At 45.8% G+C, this 23,703-nt stretch overlaps 1 protein-coding gene across 1 annotated transcript in view; it reads right to left on the bottom strand.

Annotated features, from left to right (window-relative positions):
• Arg2 (arginase 2) overlaps nt 1-12,407 on the bottom strand; it is a 23,630-nt gene extending 11,223 nt beyond the window's left edge. The window contains exons 1-2 of the mRNA XM_050158515.1: nt 12,127-12,407; nt 11,184-11,256 (exon numbers count right to left, since the gene is read on the bottom strand). Coding sequence (XP_050014472.1) covers nt 11,184-11,256; nt 12,127-12,261 — 208 coding nt within the window. The 5' untranslated portion in view covers nt 12,262-12,407. The remainder of the gene's footprint in view (nt 1-11,183; nt 11,257-12,126) is intronic.
• Between the last annotated feature and the right edge of the window lie 11,296 nt (nt 12,408-23,703).

Raw genomic sequence — 23,703 nt, forward strand, 5'->3', positions numbered from 1 at the left:
TTTTTCGAGACAGGGTTTCTCTGTGGCTTTAGAGCCTGTCCTGGAACTAGCTCTGTAGACCAGGCTGGTCTTGAACTCACAGAGATCCGCCTGCCTCTGCCTCCCGAGTGCTGGGATTAAAGGCGTGGCCACCACCGCCCGGCACTGCTGATCTTTTAGAAAGAGGAGTTCTGTCGCTGTGCTGTACCCACACTGGGCGGCTCCGCAGCCTCCTCTAGCTCTAGCTCTGGGGCACCTGAACACATACAGCTTACAGACAGACACTCTGAGGCCAGAGAAGGGTGCAAAATCCCCTAGAGCTGGAGTTACAATAGGCTGTGGAGCCAAGGTGGATGCTGGGAACTGAATTCCAGTCCTCTGGGATAGTAAAGTGCCCTTAGCCACTGAGCCATCTCTCTGGCTCGGCTGGACAGATCTCAGATGATTCCTATTTTATCTGGAGTGTTTCGACCCCCTTGTTTGTCCCAGTGACTTCCTTAAACATCATCAAGCATGAGGTTCTTAATGTGTTATAAGAAACGAGGACACACTTGCTGTTCTGTAATACTACAATGTTGACCACAAAAGGTGTGCTGACTCTTCTTGGTTGTCAACTTCTCTACATCTGGAATTAACTAAAATCCTAACAGCACACCTATGCAGAATTTCTTATTAAATCATTTGAAGTAGGATCGAGGTGGGAAGAGCCTCCTTTAATGTGGACCACAGCATCTGCTGGCAGCCCATATAAAGGACGTGGAAGAAGAAGGCACTCTCCCTCTCTGTGTGCTTACTCTCACGCTCGCTAGTAAGTCCCCTAGAGCCTACTTCTTAGGAATTCTGGTGTCTACTGACGACCAGCTGGAACCTCCAGATTCATCAACTGAACAACTACTCAGTTCTTGAACCTTCCATTGGGAGACAGCCATTGTTGGACTAGCTGGACCACAGCCTGTAAGCCATTCTAATAAATCCCCTTTCTAAACAAATACATAAAATGAGTGAGCATATGTGTGTGTATGAGTGTGTGTATATATATATGCGCATATATAGTCATTCTATAAGTTGTTTCTCTAGAGAACCCTGACTAATACAAAAGGTTATAATAATGTTAATATTAACTTGCAGAACTACTTGCCAAACCTTTTAACTCATAGAAATCTTCATATGACCAATAAGAAAAACAAGGATATTAAAGCTCCAGTGGATAAGATAAGTAACGAACACTCAAGTCCAACCAAGGCTACCAGGGTGTAAAGTGCTAGAAGCCTGGCAGAAAACAGTATTCTGCTCACATGCACTGAACACAAGGGAGCTGCCTGAGGTCTAAAAGACCCTGGCAATCTTACCACAGTACTTCAGGGAACAGACTGCACTTCAGGAGAGGATTCTGCTCATTAGATGCACAGCTCTGGGGCTAGGGAGTAACTCTGGGGTGGAACAACTGTTTAGCACGCATGAGAGCCTAGATTTGATCCCAGGCACTAATCAATGGCTGGAGGTAGGTTAACAGATTCACTTACACACTGAATGTTGACTCTTATGAACACCAATCCTGGAGGGCTGGACTGGCCACCCTTCCAGAAGACCCAGTTCAATTCCCAGCACCCACATGATAGCTCACAACTATCTGTAACTCCAGTTCTAGAGGATCTGATGCCCTCTTCTGGTCTCTGTGGGCACCAGGAATGCAGGCAAAACACCCATACATATAAAGTATTGTACAGAGATATTATCCACTCAATTTACTAATCCCTTCTTACCAAATGGCCTTCCTGTTTCTCACTACCGGGATGCCTCACACCCCCACAAGGGCTTCTTGACGGAACATTTCTCAATCTAATTATGCCCAGCTGCATGCATTTTTGATAATTTACACCGTCAACGAGTCTGGCTATGAAAACTTTATGAGCTCTGCCTTGCGTTTCCACAAAACTAAGAAGCAGACCCTGAAGGGGCTTCTATCTTAAAAAACCCTACCTAAGTGACTACTCCATCTGATGACCTCCCTAACTTGCCTCTTTAATTTTCACAGTTTGAGTGCCAGGTAAAAAGTAGAGGCAATGACTGCGGGAGCCAAGGAAGGGCCTTCTACAAGTACAGTTTGTACCAGTGCTGTTTTGCTGTGCATTGTTCCTCTTCCCTTATAGGCAATAGAAATTCTTCCTAAAAATGAATATGTATTTAATGGTAAAGGCTCCCATGTTACTCCCCAAACCTGACAACTGTGTTCTTATAGGCCTTTATGCATATTACATAATCTTTTAAAACAGAATTAGTTGGAATAGGCAAAGTTGCTGCAGCTAACTACTCAAAATAGAGCTTGAATATAGCCATGTGTGTGTACCATACAGGTGAAGAACAGACTTTCCTCGGTCGTGATTCAGGGACCTGGTTTGTGGCTCTGTCATACCTAGCTAGGGTCTTGCCCTTTTGTGTCTAAGGACAGGTCTCCCCAGGTTCAGGACAGCAGGAACCAAAAACAGCGTGGAGAAGACCCTTGCAAACCTGTGAGAGCACACCGCAAACTGCCATACCTATGGTAGATACTGGTCAGCAGAAAGGGCCCGATTCTGTACAGCAACAATGCCTCCCTACACATCACAAAGCCGATGCTTCAAAAGCTGAACCAGTTGGGCAATGAAGTTCTGCCTCATCTGCCATGTTCCCCTGACCTCTTACCACTAGACTACGGCTTCTTCAAACATCCCTTAGCACAGGCAGCAGGATGCCAAAAGTGCTTCCCAGGACTTTGTCAAATCCCAGAGCAGATTATTTTTTTTTTTTTACACTGCAGGAATGAACTTATTTCACTGTGGCACAAATGTGTTGATTGTAATGGTTCCTATTTTAACTAATAAACATGTATTTGAGCCAGGCATGGTGGTGGATGCTTTCAGTCCCAGCACTCAGAAGACAGAGGCAGGCAGATCTGTGAGTTCCAGTTTTAGTTTGAGGCCAACCTGGTCTATGTAACAATTCCAGGACAGCTGGGGCTACATAGTGAGACCCTACACTTCAAAAGAAAAATTGTTTGGACTTAATATAATGACTTAAAATTCATGGCCTGAAGCTATAACCAGATACACGGGGGCAAGGGTCCCAGCCCTGTCGCCAGACTTCCTAGAAGAGTGACAATCTCAAAGAACAAAGAGTTTCCAAGCTCTTCTGCCAGTTGAGCTTAAATGGTAACAAGATCAACATAGTAAGAAGGAAGGACAGGACATTCTTGGGGATTACAGGTTATGCGAGGCATCTTGTGGTTTCTCTCTCCATCCTTCCTCTTAGGTTTTCTTTGAAACTGATGTTGTAACCTAAGACTTCCCAAAACTTGTTTATCATATGTCTGCATCAATTTTGTTAAACCATCCTGGGTGGGAAGACTCACCTCACACAGAGAGACACACAATAAATAAATGAAACAATTTAAAGGCAAAAAAATACACTTACTGTTTGAGTTGCTGACTTGAGTTTCATTTAAAATATCATTACATGGGGGCTAGAGAGATGGCTCACGGGTTACAAAGTACTTCTTACCCTTGCAAAGGACATAGGCATGATTTCCAGCACCCCCAGGGTGGCTCACAACTGTTGGTAACTCCAGTTCTAGGGGATCCGATGCCCTCTTCGGACCTCCTGAGGCACCAAGCACATACAGATGCAAGCAAAACATTCATACATAAAATTGATTTAAATTTTTTTTCAAATTCATTACATGAATTTGGGTGTGGATTTGGGGCTCTGAAATAACTCTAAACATAATTCTTCCACTTTGTATGACATATTTATGTGAAGCAGCATTCTCAAAGCTGATGAATATGGAATGAAAATATTGATCAATTTGAAAAACATTGACAGTAACTATGTCCTGCAAAAATCAAATATTCTAAGGTTATTTTTTTTTAAGATGCACTCAGAGATTTGCCTGGAACTTACTGTCTCTTGATGGCCTCTAACTGTTATGATCTTCCTGCCTTTGCCTCTTCAGCACTAGGGTTAGTTATAGGCATGAGCCAGCACACCAGGCTCAAGATTCAATTCTGCATGTAAAACCAGACACATCCATTTCATTAGCGGATGGTTTGCTATTGTCTTTAATAAATGTTAAAACTGCATAATAAGGGGTTGTTTTAAAAAAGTATGATTATCAGAAAATGTTTGATTTGTATAGCTATGTATCTACAAATGCATAAAAATGTCTCAGGTGAAACAGTGACAAGTGCTTAAGCCCAAATATAAAGCTTAATGAGATGGCCGAGGGCCAAAACCTGGCCTTCCATCCACAGAGAAGATTTCCCTGGAAACCGGATGTGCCCACATAACCAGGGCCAGCCAACAAGCGTGTGGAAAAAGATGCCCTACCACGGCTCCTTAGAAAGGGAAACGTTCCCCCTGCCCTCGTGCCTTCCTCTGTTCATGTATCTGTCCTGCTCCCAGACATGAGTATATGACCATCAAGTCACGGCCTTGCCAATAGAAGTGAAGAATCTAGGTCTGAAGACAGAGCCACCAAACCAGTTCCAGGCCTCTCTCCAGATTGTTTACTTGAAAGTGAAATTAACTTTTTTCATCTGGTGCTATCTCAGGCTCTTGTGCAAGCTTAGCTACCCAATACAGGGATCAGATGCAGACTCTGATGAGAGTGGAGGAAAACCTGGCTCTTGTTATTACAACTAATTTGGGAGGAGAACTTAAAAAGAGTTTGCATCTGAGTTGGTAAGGGCTCAAGATTATAGATAAGGAGCTGTTGTGGAAAATAGGAGCAAAAAAACCGTAGGATCTCCAGCCAACGTTGGTGTTGAAGACCAGGTGTTTTAATTTTTTTTTTTTTTAACTTTCTAACCAAACTGGCTTCTCCCTCAGTCCCCAGGTACTGACTGGGCTTTATGGGTATGTACCCCGTGCCTGCTAGACTGTATAAGTTGTCCTCCGACTTTTACATGCACACTGCAGAAACACAATTAAAAATGTTTTTTAAAGGGCTAGAAGAACGGTTCAGTAATTAAGAGTACTTGCTGCTCTTAAAGACCCATGTTGGATTCTGAGCACTGTCTCTAAGTTCAGCTTCAGGGGATCCAATGCTCTCTTCTGGCCTCAGAGGGTGCTTGGCACGCATGTGGTACACATACGTATGCACATGCAGGCAAAACACATAAAACACATGAACAGCTGGGCGGTGGTGGCGCACGCCTTTAATCCCAGCACTCGGGAGGCAGAGGCAGGCGGATCTCTGTGAGTTCGAGGCCAGTCTGGTCTACAAGAGCTAGTTCCAGGACAGGCTCCAAAGCCACAGAGGAACCCTGTCTCAAAAAACAAAACAACAACAACAAAAAAAAAAAAGCTCAGAGTGTGGCAGAGTAGGGAAGCCTGAAAAGATGGTATTTCTCAACCCAGGCCTCAGCTCCTCTTTCCCTAGGACAGATGGCCCATCCCATCCCACCAGGGCACCGTGGCCCAGGAAGATCCAAAGCAGTGCTGCAGTTTGGTTTCATGCTCGATTCTTGCTTTGGTTTTGAATGTGTCCCTTCAAAAATCCTGTGCTGAAAACTGAATCCTAATGCCCCTGTGCTGGATAGTGGGCTTAATGGGAAGTGTGTTTGTGTGGATCCTAGTCTTCCTCATGCCAAATCAATACAAGAGGTCACAAAAATTCACACTTGCGGTTTCTCCTACAGTTTTGCAACTTCACATTAAATTTAGAACTTTGGTAGATGCCAAGTCTTTAAAAAATCTTTAAAAACTTCTTTTTATTTTATGTGCATGTGTTTAAGTGCCGGCAAGTATGTATGCATGTAAACTATGCACATGCCTGGTGTCCTTGGATGTCAGAAGAGTGTGTTTAATTCCCTGGAATTGGAACTCCAATATGGAGACGCACGTGGGTGCTCTTAACCACGGAGCCATCTCTCCAGCATGAGCTAATGAGGAATTTTGATAAATGTTATGGAGTAAGAGTTCTTTTTTAAAAGTTACTTATTTTTGGTATGTGGGTATCAGTTGTCCTGACACCATTTATAGAAGATTATTCTTTTTCCTGCTTTTGCCAGCCAAGGGGAGAAAAGCCTTATAAACAGAGCATTCTAAGAAACGACTGGAATCATCATATAACTACAGTTTCCTGGGAACTGTCTTTGAGATGCTAAAAACCTGAGGCAGACGGTCCACCCCTCTGAACACAGCAATCTTGGTGAGGGCTCGGGAATGGGTTCTGTTCCATTAATATTCTAGATCTGCCTCAGGGTCTTTGCTGGTACTGATCTCTCTGCCTGAAACCTTGTTCTTCCAAATTTGCTCAGACCCCTTTCCTTCTGCCCCGTCTCCTCACTTAGCCCCTTTCAGCCAGGCCTCCTCTCTAACGGGCAGAGCTCTCCCATCTCCAGCCTTTGCTAATCCCATCCCTGGCTTCTGCTCCCTCTGTTAAGTGCTCATGGCCTCCGACATACATGTCCAGCTGCACCTCATCAGAGCGTTGTTAACAGGAATTTGGTTAGTTCACTAGGGGTAGGTCTAGAACTTAGCATTAGCAGCGTTCTAATGCAAATATGCAAATACAAGATATTGCAACTCTACACACACACACACACACACACACACACACACACACACACACACTAGTAAACTAATATGCTCATCATATGTTTGGTTTTGTTTGGAGACAGACTCTGGCTGGCTAGCCCTTTAGCTCATGACCTAGACCAGACTGGCCTCAGACTCTGAGATCCACCCGCCTCTGCCTCTGAATTAAAGACCTGCTGCCCCATGCCCAGCTCTTTATAGTTTCAGTGCCCAAAAGCTGTTAAGGAAAATAAACCTAAGCTGGACACAGTGCCACCTGCCTGTGAATCCTAACTCAGAGGCTAAGGCAGGAGGATTGTGAGCTTGCGGCCAGCCTGGGATACACAATGAGAGCTACTGAAAGAAGGAGAACAGGGATGTGGAGGGAAGAAAGAAGGGACAGAGTAAAAAAGAAACTGATGTGGGAAACTTTTCCAAACAGATTTAAGGCATACTTAGGCATACTTTATATTAATTCACATTTTAAGTTCCATGCGTCTTGATGGCTACATAGTCCTGTAACCATCGCACTAAAAACAGAATGAAAAAAAAAATCCAGTCACGATAGGTGGATTATTATTGAGAACTTGATATTTGTAAGCAAGTCAAGACTTTAGACGGCTGTTTCCAGGAGTCATGTTAAGGAATGTAACAGTTCAGAAATCAAAGCGCCTACTAGGACAGGAAAGTTGCTGAAATACAAAAGAATTAAGATACGATCCAAGATTAAAGGCCACAAAAACCAACTAGCACACTGGATGAGCTCACGAGAAGACTGTGTAAGTCAGTGGGGGCAGAAGCTCAAAACTTTGCAGTCAAGGGTTTTGCAGCAATCTGTTCTCACTGGTACTCCTGAACTAGTGTGCCGGTTAAGGTGTTTAAGCTGCAAACAGAAACCGACCTAAGCAGAAAAACAACTTACGTATCTGAGATGGTCCCAGAAATCGTTCAAGAGAATCGTTAAGAATTGAAATCTAAAGCCAGGTATGGTGACACAGACCTACCACCCTAGGACTAGGGAGGCAAAGGCAGAAAGATGGCTGGAAGTTTGAGGTCACCCGGAGTTCCAGGTCACCCAAGGTCATATAGCAAGACACCAACTTAAAAAAAAAAAAAAAAAAAAAAAAACTAATGACACCCACAATACAGAATGTTCCAAAGAAGATATTGTCACAGTCCCTCTGGAATTTCAAATCAAAATTAGCTATGCATGCTAGGTTTTGGAGGAACTTAGGTCAACGGGCCACAGTTCCAGCTGCAATGAAAATAAGGTGGAATGTGGAAACTGAAGAGCCCTGCTCTGTCAAGGCCCAGGAACGTCCTTCCTTCTGCTCCAGAGTCTACTCAAGCTCTGAGGCCGTGGACAACGGTCCCTTTTGTCATGACAAGTAGAAGGAATGTTCGTGCTTAGAAGTGGCAACAAGCCTTGATAAATAGTAATTGCCGTCATGTGACTCAGCTTTGAGAGTGAGGAGGCCACGAGCCAGTAGCGCTGCTGGATGAAAGACCAAGACAGTGGTAGGCGGCCACGGGTGCTATAATTCAAGAAGCTGCCCGGGAATTTTCTGGTCCCTCATCACAGAGTTCACATTTCTCAGATGTTTCTTGTTTCTTCTTGAATCTGCCCGCCACTTTTCCCGATAACAGACGAGAAATCCATTTTATTAAGGCAAAAATGGCAGATAGAAAGAGACCCTGTGGTAGTTGTTCAGACATTAGAAATTCTAAGTATGAGAAGAGATACCAGGGCCATGGCATCTGTATTTGCTCTCAGTGGTTAAGGGACTGTCAGGAGGTACAAGCTGAGCTCCATGACAGTCGGCCTCCACTGAAACTTTTCTGCTCATGCCCCAGGATCCTTTCTTTTGCTGGACTTCCTGTCACACTTCTGCTTGCTTTGCTCCCAAAACATTCTCTTTAGGTCAACACGTCAATCTCTCCCTTGATGGGTCCTTCCTAGGTCCCTTCCTGAGAGACCCTCATAGCTGAAAACGCACAAATAAGTATCTCTGACATTTGTTCACTGTGGTAGACCCAGGTGACCAATCACATTTCATGTGTGTGTTTTTTACCTGTGTGTGTATATAGGTGATACCGCCCAGGGGTCTTGATTGAGTTCATTTTCTGTCAGATAAAGAATTAAGAGGCAAGCCGATGGTGGCGCACACCTTTAATCCCAGCACTGGGCAGAGGCAGGCGGTTCAAGGCCAGCCTGGTCTACAAGAGCTAGATCCAGGACAGGAACCAAAAGCTACGGAGAAACCCTGTCTTGAAAATAAAAATAAAAATAAAAAAAAAAAGAATTAAGAGGCAGGGGAAATCTGGGTGCAACAGGGCACAGCAGAACAATCTCAAACACAGCAAACGGGAAGAGAAAGAATCAGCGGTTGAAGAAAGGTGTTTATTGGGGGTGAGGAAAGAGACACACGTAACAGACACACAAAGACAAAGACCCTCTACAAAGATGGGAAAATCCAGTCTCTTCTTGGGGGCTAGGGGTTTTAAGTCTCTGAAGAACCGGTTGGTTTGTAGAAAGAGGATGGCTGATTGGCCACACATCTGTCGTATACAACACATCTGTCGTATAACATGTGCTGGACCTGGCTTTGAACTTGTTGACCTGCTGGTGGGAGAACAAGAAAGCCTACAAGGCTTTGTTTTAAGCTGCTGGGCTTTTGTCTCAAGTCAGGAGGGTGAGAAAGAAGTCTTGGAAATTCCTCATGCCTACCATGGAGTCTGACTCCTAGTCGCTCATATGTAAGTGCCCCTCGTGCATGCCTGGTGCCCATGGAGATCAGAAGGCATCAGATCCCCTGTGATTACAGATGTGAGCAGCCATGTGGGTGCTGGTAACCAAACCTCTGCCGAAGCAAGTGCTGTTCACTTCTGAGACATCACTGGACCCCTCCTCCATTCTTGCAGTTCTGCCCCAACTAAGACCTTCCTTCTAGAAAGCCACACTAGCTTCTTCATCTTTGTTCTCGTGCCTCCTTTGGAAAACACATCATGTTCCAAACCGAGTTTATTTTATACTCAAATCTGCTTTTCTGCCAGGCGCGGTGGCACACACTTCTAATCCCAGCACTCTGGAGGGAGCAGCAGGTGTGTCTCTTCAAGTTCAATGCCAGCCTGGTCTATTTAGCAAATTCTAGGACAGCCAGGGATATACAGAGAGACCATGTCTCTAATAACAACAACAACAAAAATCTGCTTTTCTTGCTATTTTTTCTTATTTTCTGTTTCATCCAATCACCCATAATCTAGTTACTCAAGTCCATTCAAAGACATCGCAAATCTCAACCTTGCCAAAGGGCTAAAATTTGACCCATGCTAACTTGCAAGTGCTCAAGAGACTACAGTTATTTTCATATACACTCAAACTAGGGTGGGCTGTCAATAATGCAGCTGCCCTTGAGACCTCATGTTCCTGTAAGTAACCCCTCACCCATGCTCCTGTAAGTCACCCTAATAAATTCACTGGTTCGCCAACTTGACTTTGGTGATCTTTACTTTCATCCATCTTCGGTTCTCTATCATGGTCCCACATAAAAGGGATACATTAGGTGATCTCATTATTGATTTGGGAAGATGAGTGGCCCTGGGCATGGCCTCACAATCAGCAACTCTTTCAGAGTAAAAGTGGACAAAGATTCTGTCGTTCACCATGATTCTGCATTCCCATGGCCAAAGCTCTCTACTGACTGTGAATTCTGTGTTCACAGCACCAGAAAAGACATGTGAATGGTCCTAATGACAATGGAGGACATGCTAGAAATGTTTGGGTTAGATACCATACAGGTATTGAAATTTGGTACCTTGGTGATAATAGTTCTCCATCATTGTAGACATGGCGTTTATAGTCCTAAAACCCTAAATACTACCTTAACTATGAGACAGAAACTTGCAAATCCGACTACAAGGAGGCCTGTAAAAATGCACAGACCTATCTATCTAGCCCCTACCTCAGACCAGAGAACTCTTCCATGGAGGAGTTTAGAAACTGCTTTTAACAAGTCACCCAAGTGATTTCACAATTAGTTTTGAAAAAATCCATCTATGTACTGATTACAATAATACAAGCCTGGTAACCCCAGAGAGGAAATGGTTTGGAGAGGGCAGCAGGCGAGACTGATGACTCAGAAGCATCTCAAGACTGAGTTGGGAAGGCCGGGCGGTGGTGGCGCACGCCTTTAATCCCAGCATTGGGGAAGCAGAGGCAGGCGGATCTCTGTGAGTTCAAGGCCAGCCTGGTCTAGAAGAGCTAGTTCCAGGGCAGGAACCAAAAGCTAAGGAGAAACCCTGTCTCGAAAATTGAAAAAAGAAAAAAAAAATTCTGAGTTAGGGAAGCTACCGTGTTACTGGAAAAGGCCAACTGTGCAGTTAAAGCTGGAGCTAGATAGCATCCTCGGCTGCACGTGCCATTCGCTGGTGGCTGTTCCGGGCTCTACTTTGTTCTGTCTCACTCACTGTATACCATTTACAAGACTTTTCCTCAAGACTCCCCGATGATTATCTGCAGAAGGAATCCAAAGGATACCCCCAAGATGGTGCAAACCACGTACAGCTGATCCCACAGGGCCAGGATATAAGAGATACAGTTCTAAACAGGTCTGTTTCCAGGCCTGAACACTGGAAACCCAAGCACTTACCCAATTTGGAGAGCCTCTTCAGCAATCCAGCTTCTCTAATGGCAGCTGGACCATATTCCACTCCTTCCTTTTTCTGTGAATCATAAAAATTCCACAGACATAAGGGAAGGTTGAGCAAAGGGGCAGAAACACTTTGACACAGTGATGCTACACTTGAGTCCCTAACAGATTCCTCTGTAAACCTGCCACAGCATCAAAACTTACACCATAGAGGTCTGGTCATTTCATTAAGTGTTTAATGGATAGAAGAGGGGAAATTCCACTATTGAAAGCAAATCAACCTTGTGAGTCTCTCATTGAGAGCCGGACCAGAGGAGTCCCAGGCTGGGACGGGACCGAGTTAGGCTATGATCCGGTGGCTGAGAGTGTGTGGTTGGCTGGGCTTTCCCAACAGTGAGCCAGTGAGCGAGCTCTCCCCGACAGCAGGTTTCTTTCGTTGAAGACAGAACAAAGCACGTCGGGTCCTCCCGCAACTGGCGAGGCCAGCATTGATTTCTTTCCTGGTTAATGCTCTTCCGGCAAGTTTTCCTTATTCCCCTGGTCGCAATCTCTGATCTCTCCTACAGTTTTCCAACGACACCGGGTTTTGCCCTCTCCAGCTCCTCTATGGAGTCCTCTTCTTTCCTCTCCCTTTTCTTCCTCTTCACTACCCCAAGCTGGAAATACCGATCTCTCCGTCGACCCGAAAAGGCCGCAGAAGCCCGCCCTCTCGATGTCCATTGTCCTCTCGATGCCCACTGCCCTCCACCCCTCGCCTTCCATCCGTCCCTCATCTCAATCTGGGTCAGGGAAAATTCCAACCAAGTGCGCTCCGGTGCCAGCCACGGGAACCCGCGAGCTCCCCCACCCCACCCCTCGCGGCGTTTCTTCTCATTCTCGTCTCCTGGTCCCATGCCACTCTGTCGGGGCTCCCTGACCGGTCAGCTCGGGTCCCAACTCTCACCTGTCCCTGAGAGAAAGGGGCTCCGATCACAGCCACAGAGTGGACGGATCTCGTCAGAACGCAATGCACTTGCGCGCGGAGGAGGCTCGAGACGCTGCTCCGCAGGAACATGATTGGCAGGGAGGGGATCACCATAGGAGAAGCGGCTCCGTGCCACTCAGGATCTCAAGTGACCTCCGCCGCCCCCAGCTTCACTGTCTTACAAGGAGAGCGCCCCGCCCTGTGATGTCAGCATCGCTTGGACACGCCTCCAACCAGCCCCCCAGGCGCACCTTCTTGGAGGACCACTTCTCTCCAGGGTTTAGGACTCGCCCGCTGTTGAGTCACCAACGTGGGCGTGTCCTCTCTCCCTGGCCGCGCCCTTCGGTGCCTAAGGCTCGAGGAGTGGCAGGTGTGTGGTTTCCCGGGAAGCGGAGCTCCTCGCCAGATTGGAGACCTCAGTGGAACAGGCGAACTCGACACATGGTCTCCAAGTTTCTTCACCTACAAGTACCTGGCGCAGGCGCTATCTCGACTGAAGAGTTGGCGCTGGCCATGGTCTGGCTGCACCCGGCGACATCTGCCAGCCCCACACCACCATATCCATCTGCAGCTTTTCATCTCAAAGCTTAAAAACCCTAGAAAGGTTTACCCATCTTTGAACTGTCAAAATTCAGAGCAGAACCCCTCTGGGTCTGGCTTCTTAGTGAAGACTCATCTACCTTGGATAGTCCTGATGGGGAAGTTAGGGTTTACCAAGCAATTACTTTCTAGGTGTTTTAATTTCATTTTAACGAAGTTTATTTCTTTTCTTATGTGTATGAGTGTTTTGCCTGTATGTTTGTGCCTGTGCCCAGGGAAGTCAGAAGTGGATGTTGGATTTGCTGGAACTGGAGTTACGGACCATTGTGAGCCACCGCGTGGGTGCTGGGAATCGAACCCAAGTCCTTTGCAAAAGCATTAAGTGCTCTTACACCTGCTGACCCACCTCCCTGGCTCTTGTTTTCAATTCTTTGCATGAGTAATGAAAGCACTGATTATTAAAGGTCAACTATAGCAACACATCTGGACCATCCTAAACTAAAAGGAGGCTAAAACAAACCTCGAAATACCAAAGAGCGCTACTCGTGGTTTTAATAGAAAAATGTATTTGCTGGGTTCCGCAGTTAAGAGCACACACTGCTTTTGCAGAGGACCTGAGTTTTGCCAGTTTTGCTCCCAGCCTGTAATTCCAGCTTCTGGGGAATCACATGCTTCTTGCCTCCACAGACACTGCAAGGTAGGGGAGATAAAAGGATATGAATTCTTTGCCGTAAGCACGAGTTTGCAGTGTTTGATAGGATAGACAATAGACATTTAATGCTCCATACAGAGGCAAGACTATCAATGCCTCACTCTTAGCTGTGACGCCAATAGCAAAGCCAAAATCTAGACCCCATTCTTTCCCAAGTCCATTTTTCCTAAAGAGGTCTGAAATTTATTTCACCTGATGCTAGTTTGCATGTTTCTTTCTAAAGTAGTTCAGAAGTCTCCATAGCAACACTAACTCCAGGGAGCTTGGGATAAAGAAAGGTCTTTAGTCTTAGGGGATAGCAAGCATACATCTCTCCCGCCTGCTGGTTTAATAAAGATGCCTTGGGTTGTAAGCAAAATCAGCCCAGTATTACTTGAACCTGACAAGGCTGTGATTCTTCAAGAGGCTTTGGGTTTTGCTCTGTCTTAAGAGTTATTTATTATGTACACGGTGCTCTGTCTGCATGCATGCCTGCACGCCAGAAGAGGGCACCAGATCTCGTTACAGATGGCTGTGAACAGGAACGCTTTGGAAGAACAGTCAGTGCTCTTAATCTCTGAGCCATCTCTCCAGCCCCCAGCAGCTTTGGGTTTCTATTGCAGTGATAAAACACCGCAACCAAAGCAATTTGGAGAGGAAAGGGTTCAGCTTTTAACTCTCAGGTCACACTCCGTCGCTGAGGGGAGTCAGGGCTGGAACTTGAACAGGGCAGGAACTTGGAGGCAGGAACTGAAGCAGAGGCCACAAAAGAGTGTTACAGGTTTGCACAACCTGTTTTCTTACACAGAGCTTTGGGGCTCATGGGTGGCACAACCCACAGTGGCCTGTGTTTGGTAAGAAACTTAAGACAATTCTCACTTAGAATCTGTGGCTCCTCCCAGTATTTTCTCACCTCTCCAAACCTCTCCAGCACAGGGCCTGGGCTTCTCTTGCCCCAGCCTCCGACCCCTATATAACCTCAGCCATTTTAGCCACGCTGGTCTCTTGGCCTCTTGCCCCCACCACACACCCAACCCCACCTCTCCCTCCTCTCACAGCCCTGTTCAGTCTGAACTCTTCCAGATGCCTCTGGCTGGTTTTCCTCCCTAGTGTCTACCATAAACCTCCTCAGGCATACCTGGGAGCCGTCATGGCCTCATTTTTTTTTTTCATTCAGACTTGGACTCCCATATCAATCATTAATAATGTAGACCAGGCTATCCTTGAACTCACAGAAATGCATCAACCTCTGCCTCCCGAGTGCTGTGATTAAAGGGCATGTCACCACACCTAGCCTGAGAATTCTTTTATGTAACCCCAGCTATATAAAATAGACATAAAGTTCCAGGGGATCTCATGCCCTCTTCTGGCCTCCATCTACACACACACACACACCAAAAATAATATTTTAAAAAATAAAAATTAAACAAATCAAGTATTTACTGATGACAGATCACAGATTTATGCTAAAAATAATTATTTGGCATACACATAATTTTACCATTTATTAACAATGGAAGCAGATTTACATATTAATTAGATAGGTGCAGTTGTTTAATTTTATATAAAGAATTAAATTAAAGGCGGTGGTGGTGCACGCCTTTAATCCCAGCACTCGGGAGACAGAGGCAGACGGATCTCTGTGAGTTCGAGGCCAGCCTGGTCTACAAGAGCTAGTTCCGGGACAGGAACCAAAAGCTAAGGAAAAACCCTGTCTTGAAGCAACTGAGGGACAAAGGAGACAACTTAGTGATTAAGAGCACTTGTGGCTCTTGCAGAGGACCTGAGGTAATTCTCAGTAGTCACAGTTATCTGTAACTTCACTACCAGGGTAGCCGACATATCTTCTGTCCTTCTCAGGTGCCAGGTAGGCACATGGTACACATACATACATACATGCATACATGCATACGTACATACACACGTACGTACATACTACATACATACATACATACATACACGCATACAAGCAAAACAACTATACACATAAAAACAGAATAAAGTCTATAAAGAAAGGAAGAATGGTAGCTAAATAAAACATGGAAGGCAAGCAGCTTCTGCCATGGTTCCTCCCCCAACTCCTCTCAGTGATGGATCCTTTCTTCTCCAAGTTGGTTCTTGTGCTGACTACTTTTATGTCAGCTTACCACAAGCTAGCAGTATCTGAAAGGAAGGAGCCTCAGTTGAGAAAATGCTTCAATAAGATTCACTGTAAAGCATTTTCTTAATTAGTGGTTGATGGGGAAGGGCAGAGCCCACTGTGGGCGGGGCCGTCCCTGGGATGGCGGTCCTGAGTTTTGTATGAAAGCAGACTGAGCAAGTCAGAGGAAACAAACCAGCAAGTGGCACCCCTCATGGTCGCTGCCTCAGCTCCTGCCTCCAAGTTCCTGCCCTGTCTGAATTCCTGTCCTGACTTGCTTTGATAATAAACTGTGGTGTGCAAGTGTACGCCGATTAAGCCCTTTCCTCCCCAGGCGGCTGTGGTCATGTGTTCCGTCACAACAGTAGGAACCCTGACGACAATTCCGGTTAGCGTTTTTACCACAGGGACAGAGGAGCAAAGCAGAACAGAAATCTTCAACATTCTTCAGAGCTGATGCTTTTGATTTATGACTGCCAATGCTGAGAACACCACTTCATATAAATTTGTAGTACAGAATAAGCAGATGTATATCTAGGGCCATTTCAGTAACTACTGGAAATTTTGTCCTAATTCCCAGCCAAAATTCATTGAACAGTTTTTCATGAAACTTGAGTCAGCCACTCAATAATTTTTAAAGTCAAACATTCTAACACAGCACACCCAAAGATATAAAATCACTGTATCTGGAACTGGAGAGATAGCTCAGTGGTTAAGAGCACTGGCTGCTCTTCCAAAGGACCTGGGTACAATTTCCACTACCCGCATGGCATCTCACAATTGTCTAACTTCAGATGTGTGCCAAAGTTCCGCTCTCTGGGGTATTGTGTTCCAAGTTCCCACACTGTTATTCCTTCAGATTCAAAGTATGATTTGTTATTTCCCATGTCTGAAATATTTTGTCTAGATCTGCTAAAGGACAAAATCATAGCAATTTAGAGGAGATTTGTATTTGTTTGGTTAGTTTCGTTCTTATTTTCTTGTTTTCACACAGCTATGTTCCCCAAGCTAGCCTGTAACTTCGGTTGTTACCCAGGCTGGTCTCAAACCCACAGTCTTCCCTCCTCATCCGTCTCAGTGTGGGGATTACCCTTATTCCTGGCTTGCTTGCTTATTTATGTATTTATTTTTGTGGTCTAAAGGATCAAGCCTTACACATAGTGAACAAACTCCCCTTTATCTTTTCCCTCCTCCTCCTCCTCCTCCTCCTCCTCCTCCTCCTCCTCCTCCTCCTCCTCTTCTTTCTAAGACAGAGACTCTCCACTGGAATTGGAACTCACTACGTAGACCTGTCCTGGAACTCACTATGTAGATTTGTCCTGGAACTCACTGTGCAGACCAAGCTGGCCTCAAACACACAGTTATCCATCTGCCTCCTCCTACCAAGTTCTGGAATTAAAGGTATGCACCACTATGCCTGGCTTCTTTCTTCTTTTTTTCAAGATTTACTTAATTTAGTTTTAAATTGTGTGTGTGTGTGTGTGTGTGTTTGCATGCGAACATATGTGCCCATGGAACTCAGAGGAGGGTGTCAGATCTCCGGGAACTGGAGTTACAAGTAATTGTGAGTTGCTGACGAGGACACAGGTTCTCTGTAACTACAAGCTCTTGACCTATGAGCTGTCTCTCCTGTCTCCTCCCTTTTCTGAGACAGAAGTTTTACTCTGCAGCCCAGGAAAGCCTGGAATTTTAATACGTAGCACAGGCCAGTCTCAATTTTGCAGCAATCATCTTGCCTAGGAACCCCCAAGTGATGAGATTAAAAGTGCACACCTCCGTGCTAAATTAGCAACAATAATAAAATAGTAGTAAATAAAAGTAATAAATGTTTATGTGTGTGTATGCGCACATGTGTATCTGACTAAAGGGAGGTGTTGTATCTCTTGGAGCTGCAATTACAGATGTGTATAAGTTGCCTGATGTGGGTGCTGTATCCAGACTCCAGCAGAAATATCAGTTCTCCTTCTTAAACACTAAACCATCTCTCCAGCCCCACATTCTATCTTCCATAAGCTGCTGGGAGTCAAAGGGGGTTGGGGTTCTATAAGAGAGTAAGAGCCAGTAGAGTCTGAGTTGTTGGCTGATTCCCTGGTGTAAACACTACCTGAGGCTGACTTCAGACTTCCTACCTATGAGCCAAAGAAGGCATTGAGAAAGGGTGCTGATTGCATAGAAATTTCACCAGGTAGGTATACAGAAATAACCTCAGGAGCATAAATAATAGCAAGAGATTTTTTTTTTTAAAAAAGGGCTGTAATAAGTGTGGAGTATATTCTTTATTTATTTATTTACTTACTTATTTATTTGTGTGTGTGTCCTATGCCAGTGTGCATGCACCACACACACATTCACACACACACACACACACACATGCATGCACACACACACACACACACAGAGGGGGAACAGAGGAAGTCCTTCTCTATCACTCCCCAATTTTATTTTTTCAAACAGGGTTGTGGGATGTTTGTACACCGTGTGAAGATGTAATAAAAAGCTGACCGGCCAGGAGGTAGCCAGGCAGGATGTATAGATGGGAACTTCCAGGGAGAGAGGAACGCTGGGAGGGAGAAAGGTGATGTAGTCAGACAGACAGACAGACACAGAGGAAGCAGGACTTGCAGGAGGAGGGGTAAGGGCCAAGAGCCACACGGCAGGATGTCGATGGCTAGAAATGGGGTAAAAGCTCTAAAAACTAGTTAGGAACAAGTCTTAGCTATAGACCAAGCTTTCATAATAAGAAGTCCCATGTCATTTTGGGGGGGGGGGAGAGAAAGAGCTGTTACACAGGTCCTTCGCTGAACCTAGATCTGGTAGATAGTTTGGCTAGGTTGGCAATCAGGCAAGCCCGGCACGCCCCTGTCTCCCCTCAGTCCTGCGCTCAGTGCTAAGGTTGCAGCTTAGCACTTCACGCGGGCACAGGGCACCTGAACTCATACCCTGTGTGTGTGCAGAGCACACTCTTACCCCCCACCCCCAGCTACCTCCCCAGTTTCTAGGGTAGCCTCAAACCAGGTTGAGACTGGCCTTGAACTCCTGATCCCTTGCCTCTGGCTCCCAAGTGCTGGGGCTACCGTCATGCCTGAATTTTTAAGTTTATATAACTTGGTTTGTAACGAGGATAACGTTTAATAATTAGCTTACCAATTTCCTGAAAACTACAAGCTGCTAAGAACAAGCTCCAGGCTGTGAATCAGGCGGATCTCTGTGAGTTCGAGACCAGCCTGGTCTACAGAGCTAGTTCCAGTACAGGCTCCAAAACCACAGAGAAACCCTGTCTCGAAAAAGAAAAAAAAAAAAAAAAACTAAATTCTCAAAGGCAGAGACTTGACTCCTCTGGCCATCATGTTATCACGTCCTGTGTACAGTGCTTGACACACCGCTGGAGCAAACAGCAAATAAAACAACCTGAAAGTCCTTATTCCCAGTCCGAGGTCTGCGGCTCAAAAGGAACACTGAAGCCCTTGCCCAGAGAGCTCTTTCTGTACTTCCTTTATGTGCTAGTGACAGTCATCAAGCACACTTTATTGTTTTTTATTTATTTTATTTTATTTTATTTTGATTTTTCGAGACAGGGTTTCTCTGTAGTTTTTGGTTCCTGTCCTGGAACTAGCTCTCGTAGACCAGGCTGGCCTCGAACTCACAGAGATCCAGATGGCAGACCCTTTCAGCCATCTGGAACACTTTGCTTCCCATTTTAAATATGGAGGAATTTTTTTGTTTGTTTGTTTGTTTTTCGAGACAGGGTTTCTCTGTGGCTTTGGAGCCTGTCCTGGAACTAGCTCTTCTAGACCAGGCTGGTCTCGAACTCACAGAGATCCGCCTGCCTCTGCCTCCGGAGTGCTGGGATTAAAGGCGTGCGCCACCACCGCCCGGCTATCAAGCACACTTTAGAGCTTCTGCATAGTTTGAAAAATAGATTCCTTTGGGCTGGAGAGATGGTTAAGAGCACTGGCTGGCTGCTCTTCCAGAGATCCTGAGTTCAATTCCCAGCACCCACATGGTGACTCACAATCACTGTAATGAGATCTGGCGCCCTCTTCTGGCCTGCAGGCATACATGCAGTTTGAAGAATGTATACAGAATAAATAAATAAATAAATCTTAAAAAAAAAAAAAAAGAGTCCTTCACTTGCTGCAGTGTTGACTGAGCACTAGGTGTGTGCAAACTTTCCAATGTGCTCTTGGCACATAGGAAGGCAAGTGGCATAGTTCATCACCCATGGAGGATTTAGTTGGGCAGACAGTCAAATAACTTCAGATGGGGGCCGGAGAGTTGGCTCTGTGCTGTACAAACACGAGGACCTACGTTTGGGTTCCAGCAACCAAATAAAAAACCAGGCATGGCCTCACATGGGCCTATAACCCCAGTATTGTAGTGGGTAGGGACAGAGGATCACTGGGGCTTGCTGCCCATAGGCCTTGTTCCAACTCCAGTGAGAGACTGTTTCAAAGGCATAAAGAGGAGAGTTAGAGTTGGCCACCAGACACCCTCCTCTGACCTCTGCACACATGCACCAACCCCTCAAGTTAATTCATTATGAAGTAAAAACAATCAGATGGTGGGAAACGGCATGAAGAAAATAAAGCAGGGGAACGGGCTGAGAGGTCAAGACATTTAGAGGATGCGGGGTGGGAGTGGGGTGTCGGGGGCTTCTCCAAACTCAGATTTGAGCCAGAGACCCAAGCCTGTTCTTTACTAAGGGACAGCAAGTTCAAAAGCTCTGGTGGGAATGCATGCGTGGGGCCTGGAGAGATGGCTCGGTGGTTTAAAACCACTTGCTACTTTCGCAGAAGAGCTAGGGTAGGGATCAGTTCTCAGCACCCACATGGTAGTTCATAACCATCCATAACTCCAGTTTCAGGGGACCAGACACCCTCTTCTGGTCCCTTTGGGTACCAGGCAAACATGATATATACAGACATATACTCCATCACACACATCAAAATCATAAAATAAATAAGTCAAGCCTTTAATCCTAGCACTTGGGAGGCAGAGGCAGGTGGATCTCTGAGTTCAAGGCCAGTCTGGTCTAAAGAGTGAAGTCTAGGACAGCCAGGAATACACAGAGAAACCCTGTCTTGAAAAATTAAAGAGAAGAAAAAGGAGGAGGAGGAGAGAGAGAGAGACAGAGAGAGAGACAGAGAGAGAGAGAGAGAGAGAGAGAGAGAGAGAGAGAGAGAGAGAGAGAGAGAGAGAGAACACATAAATCAGTTCCTGAGGAGGGCCAAAGAGGCCAAAGGTCAGAGAGTTTTGGGACTTGTTTTTAGTTCCAATTATTGGTCTTCTCACTCAGAGGTCCCACCCAGTTGTAAATCAGAGTTCTGCTCTCTCAAGGCAACTGTAAACAGGTGTGGCTAGTTGCTCCTGAAATAGGGAAGTAATTGGTTTCTACCTAAATCAACAGTCTTAGGAACTAGGTTCTTGTTCCCTTTATGGAAATAACTTGGGATTCCACCCAGGGAGTGGTTTGCCTGTGGAGTGTTTGGTCGTGGGCAAGAGTCAAGGGCAATAGAGGTGAATGACTTCAATTCGTAAGTTAACGCAGTCCTTTGGTTCTGCCCCTACCATTTGTTTTGTTTGTTTCTTTGTTTTTTGTTCGTTTGTTTGTTTTTGTTTTTCAAGACAGGGTTTCTCTGTGGTTTTGGAGCCTGTCCTGGCACTAGCTCTGTAGACCAGGCTGGTCTCGAACTCGCAGAGATCTGCCTGCCTCTGCCACCCGAGTGCTGGGATTAAAGGCCTGCGCCACCACTGCCCAGCTGCTTCTACCATTTGAAATCAGGGGTTTATTAAACTGTTAGAAAATTAAATACGGACGAATTCTCAGTACTCACTGAAATTCCCTCCCGATACTGTCCTATGTGTTTCTGCATTTTATTATTTTTGTTCACATGTTTGTATTCCTTACTATATTTCTAGATTCCCACGCCTCCACTTTGGAAGAAAAGTAATCTTGTCGAGGCTGCCCCCCGACAAGTTCCAAAGGTCCAGCAGCGGCCAACCAGCGGAAGGGACACTGGTCTGAAGCTACAGCTACACAAGGTTTTAGGAGGCAGCAGGGTTGGGCTGGAGAGATGGCTCAGAGGTTAAGAGCACTGACTCCTCTTCCAGAGGCTTCGAGGTCAATTCCCAGCAACAACGTGGTGGCTCACAACCATCTGTAATGAGATCTGGTGCCCTCTTCTGGCCTGCAGGCAGAACACTGTATCCATAATAAATAAATATTTTTAAAAAACGAGGCAGCAGGGTTTAGAGGCCCTACACTGAAGGCAGAGAGTGAGTCAATGGAGACACCATGAAAAGTCCCCACTCCCCACACAGAACCAGACAAGGTTTAGCAACCTGTACACCTGTGTATGTAGGTCAGATGGTAGGCAGTTTTGAGTGTCACTTGGAAACGCTGTCAATGTGTCCAAGTTTCCAGGCAGGACAAACACTTTGTCCTTGGTTGGAGCCCAGGACCAATGTGGAGGTCTTTTGCTTTGATAATTTTCCTGAACAAGGCTTATGAATCACGATTAATGTCTTAGTTTTTTATTTCCTATTCTACAATAAAAAAATGTATCCAACAAAAGCAACCAAGGGAAGAAAGGCTTTATTTGGCTTACAATTCCAGGTTACAGTCCGTCCTCGAGGGAGATCAAGGTGGTGGAGCTCGGAGCAGTCACACTACACCTCCAGTAGAGAAGAGAGAATGACTTCACACACGACTTCATACACATACGTGAGTGCTCAGCCCCCTCTCCTCACCATTCAGACCGGGACCCCACCATGGGATGGTGCCGCCAACATTCAAGGTAGGGCTCCCCACTTCAGCTGGCCCAATTAAGAAAGTTCCTTATAGGTATACAGGCCAGGCTAATCCAGATGATTCATCATCGATCCCAGGTGATTCTGTAAGTCAACAACCAAAACTCAGCATCCCGTGAGCAACAACGTAATGGCTCAGGGTCTACCACCTCTCAGTCTTGGTGGCTCCATTCGATCTGGCCCAGGGGAGGGGCATGTCAAGCGACTCCAATGAGTCTGGCATTTCTCCTTTGATTTGATACATTCACAGGTATAAAACCTTCAGTTTGGCCTCCTGGCATGCTGGCAGACGGCTGTGGTTTGCTTGGATAAACAAGATGCAGAATACTTCTGTCTTGGCCCTTATACTCCAAATGGAGTACCTCTGGTTAAAACAGTAGGTTCCTAAAATGGAAAAGCAAATACACTTAAAGAAGCCCAAGATCACCCTTGTCTACACAGTGAGTGTGAGGCCAGCCTGGGAAGACGCGAGACCCTGGGGTTGGCAGGGAGCGCTCTTTTCCTACAAAGCCCATCTAGACAGGTAGCTTATACATATAGTTGGTGGTGTCCTCAGGCTTCTCCCAGTAGATGACGAGCAATCACAGAACTGGGGGTGGCGGACGTCTTCTTAATGCAGGTGGACAGATGGTGCACATTGATCCCTGCCAACCTGATCATGCGATATGCTTCCGTTTTTTTGAATCTCAAGAACAAAGGTCATTATTTCGAGGATTATTCTTATCGCTGGTTGGCTTATGCCTACGCTGTTCATATCGCAAAAGGCAGGCCGGATGGGACAGCTGCCCCAAGGCCCTGTCGGCGATTGCCAAATGCACGGTAAGGAGTGGAAGCGTATATGCACTCCACTGCCTCTCTCCACCTTCAGATGTGTATTTCACAGTCTTCTGGCTCTGGGCTTCCCATCTCAGATCAGACTGCCTCTACAGAACAGAGGCAGGGGCAGTGCCTTGAGCTAGAACAGGATCCACTGGGGCTTGCATATGCGTGGTTGTTTGATGGCAAGGTTTTTTTTTTTTTCCATTTTGGTCATAAAATACTTTATCACAGATGGAGAATCACACCCCCGGAAGTTTTGCTAGCTGGGCACCCAGGTTCCTCTCTGCCTGTGATTATGGTGTTTGATTCACTCTGGACATTTTACTGCTAATGAAAATCTGCCTCTAGTGGTGAAATAAACCATGACACAAATAGGATTCATTGGTATTAGCCTCTTATTTAAAATCCAGGCACCTGGGGCTGGAGAGACGGCTCAGCGGTTAAGAGCACTGGCTGCTCTTGCGGAAGGCTTTGGCTGGTCAACCAGCACCAACATGGCTCATAGCCACCTGAAACTCCAGTTCCAGGGTATCTGACACCCTCTTCTGGTCTGCTT

The sequence above is a fragment of the Alexandromys fortis genome, unplaced genomic scaffold (assembly GCF_014885135.2).
Source record: "Alexandromys fortis isolate MF-2015 unplaced genomic scaffold, M_Fortis_MF-2015_v1.1 scaffold_99, whole genome shotgun sequence".
NCBI classification, from domain to species: Eukaryota; Metazoa; Chordata; class Mammalia; order Rodentia; family Cricetidae; genus Alexandromys; species Alexandromys fortis.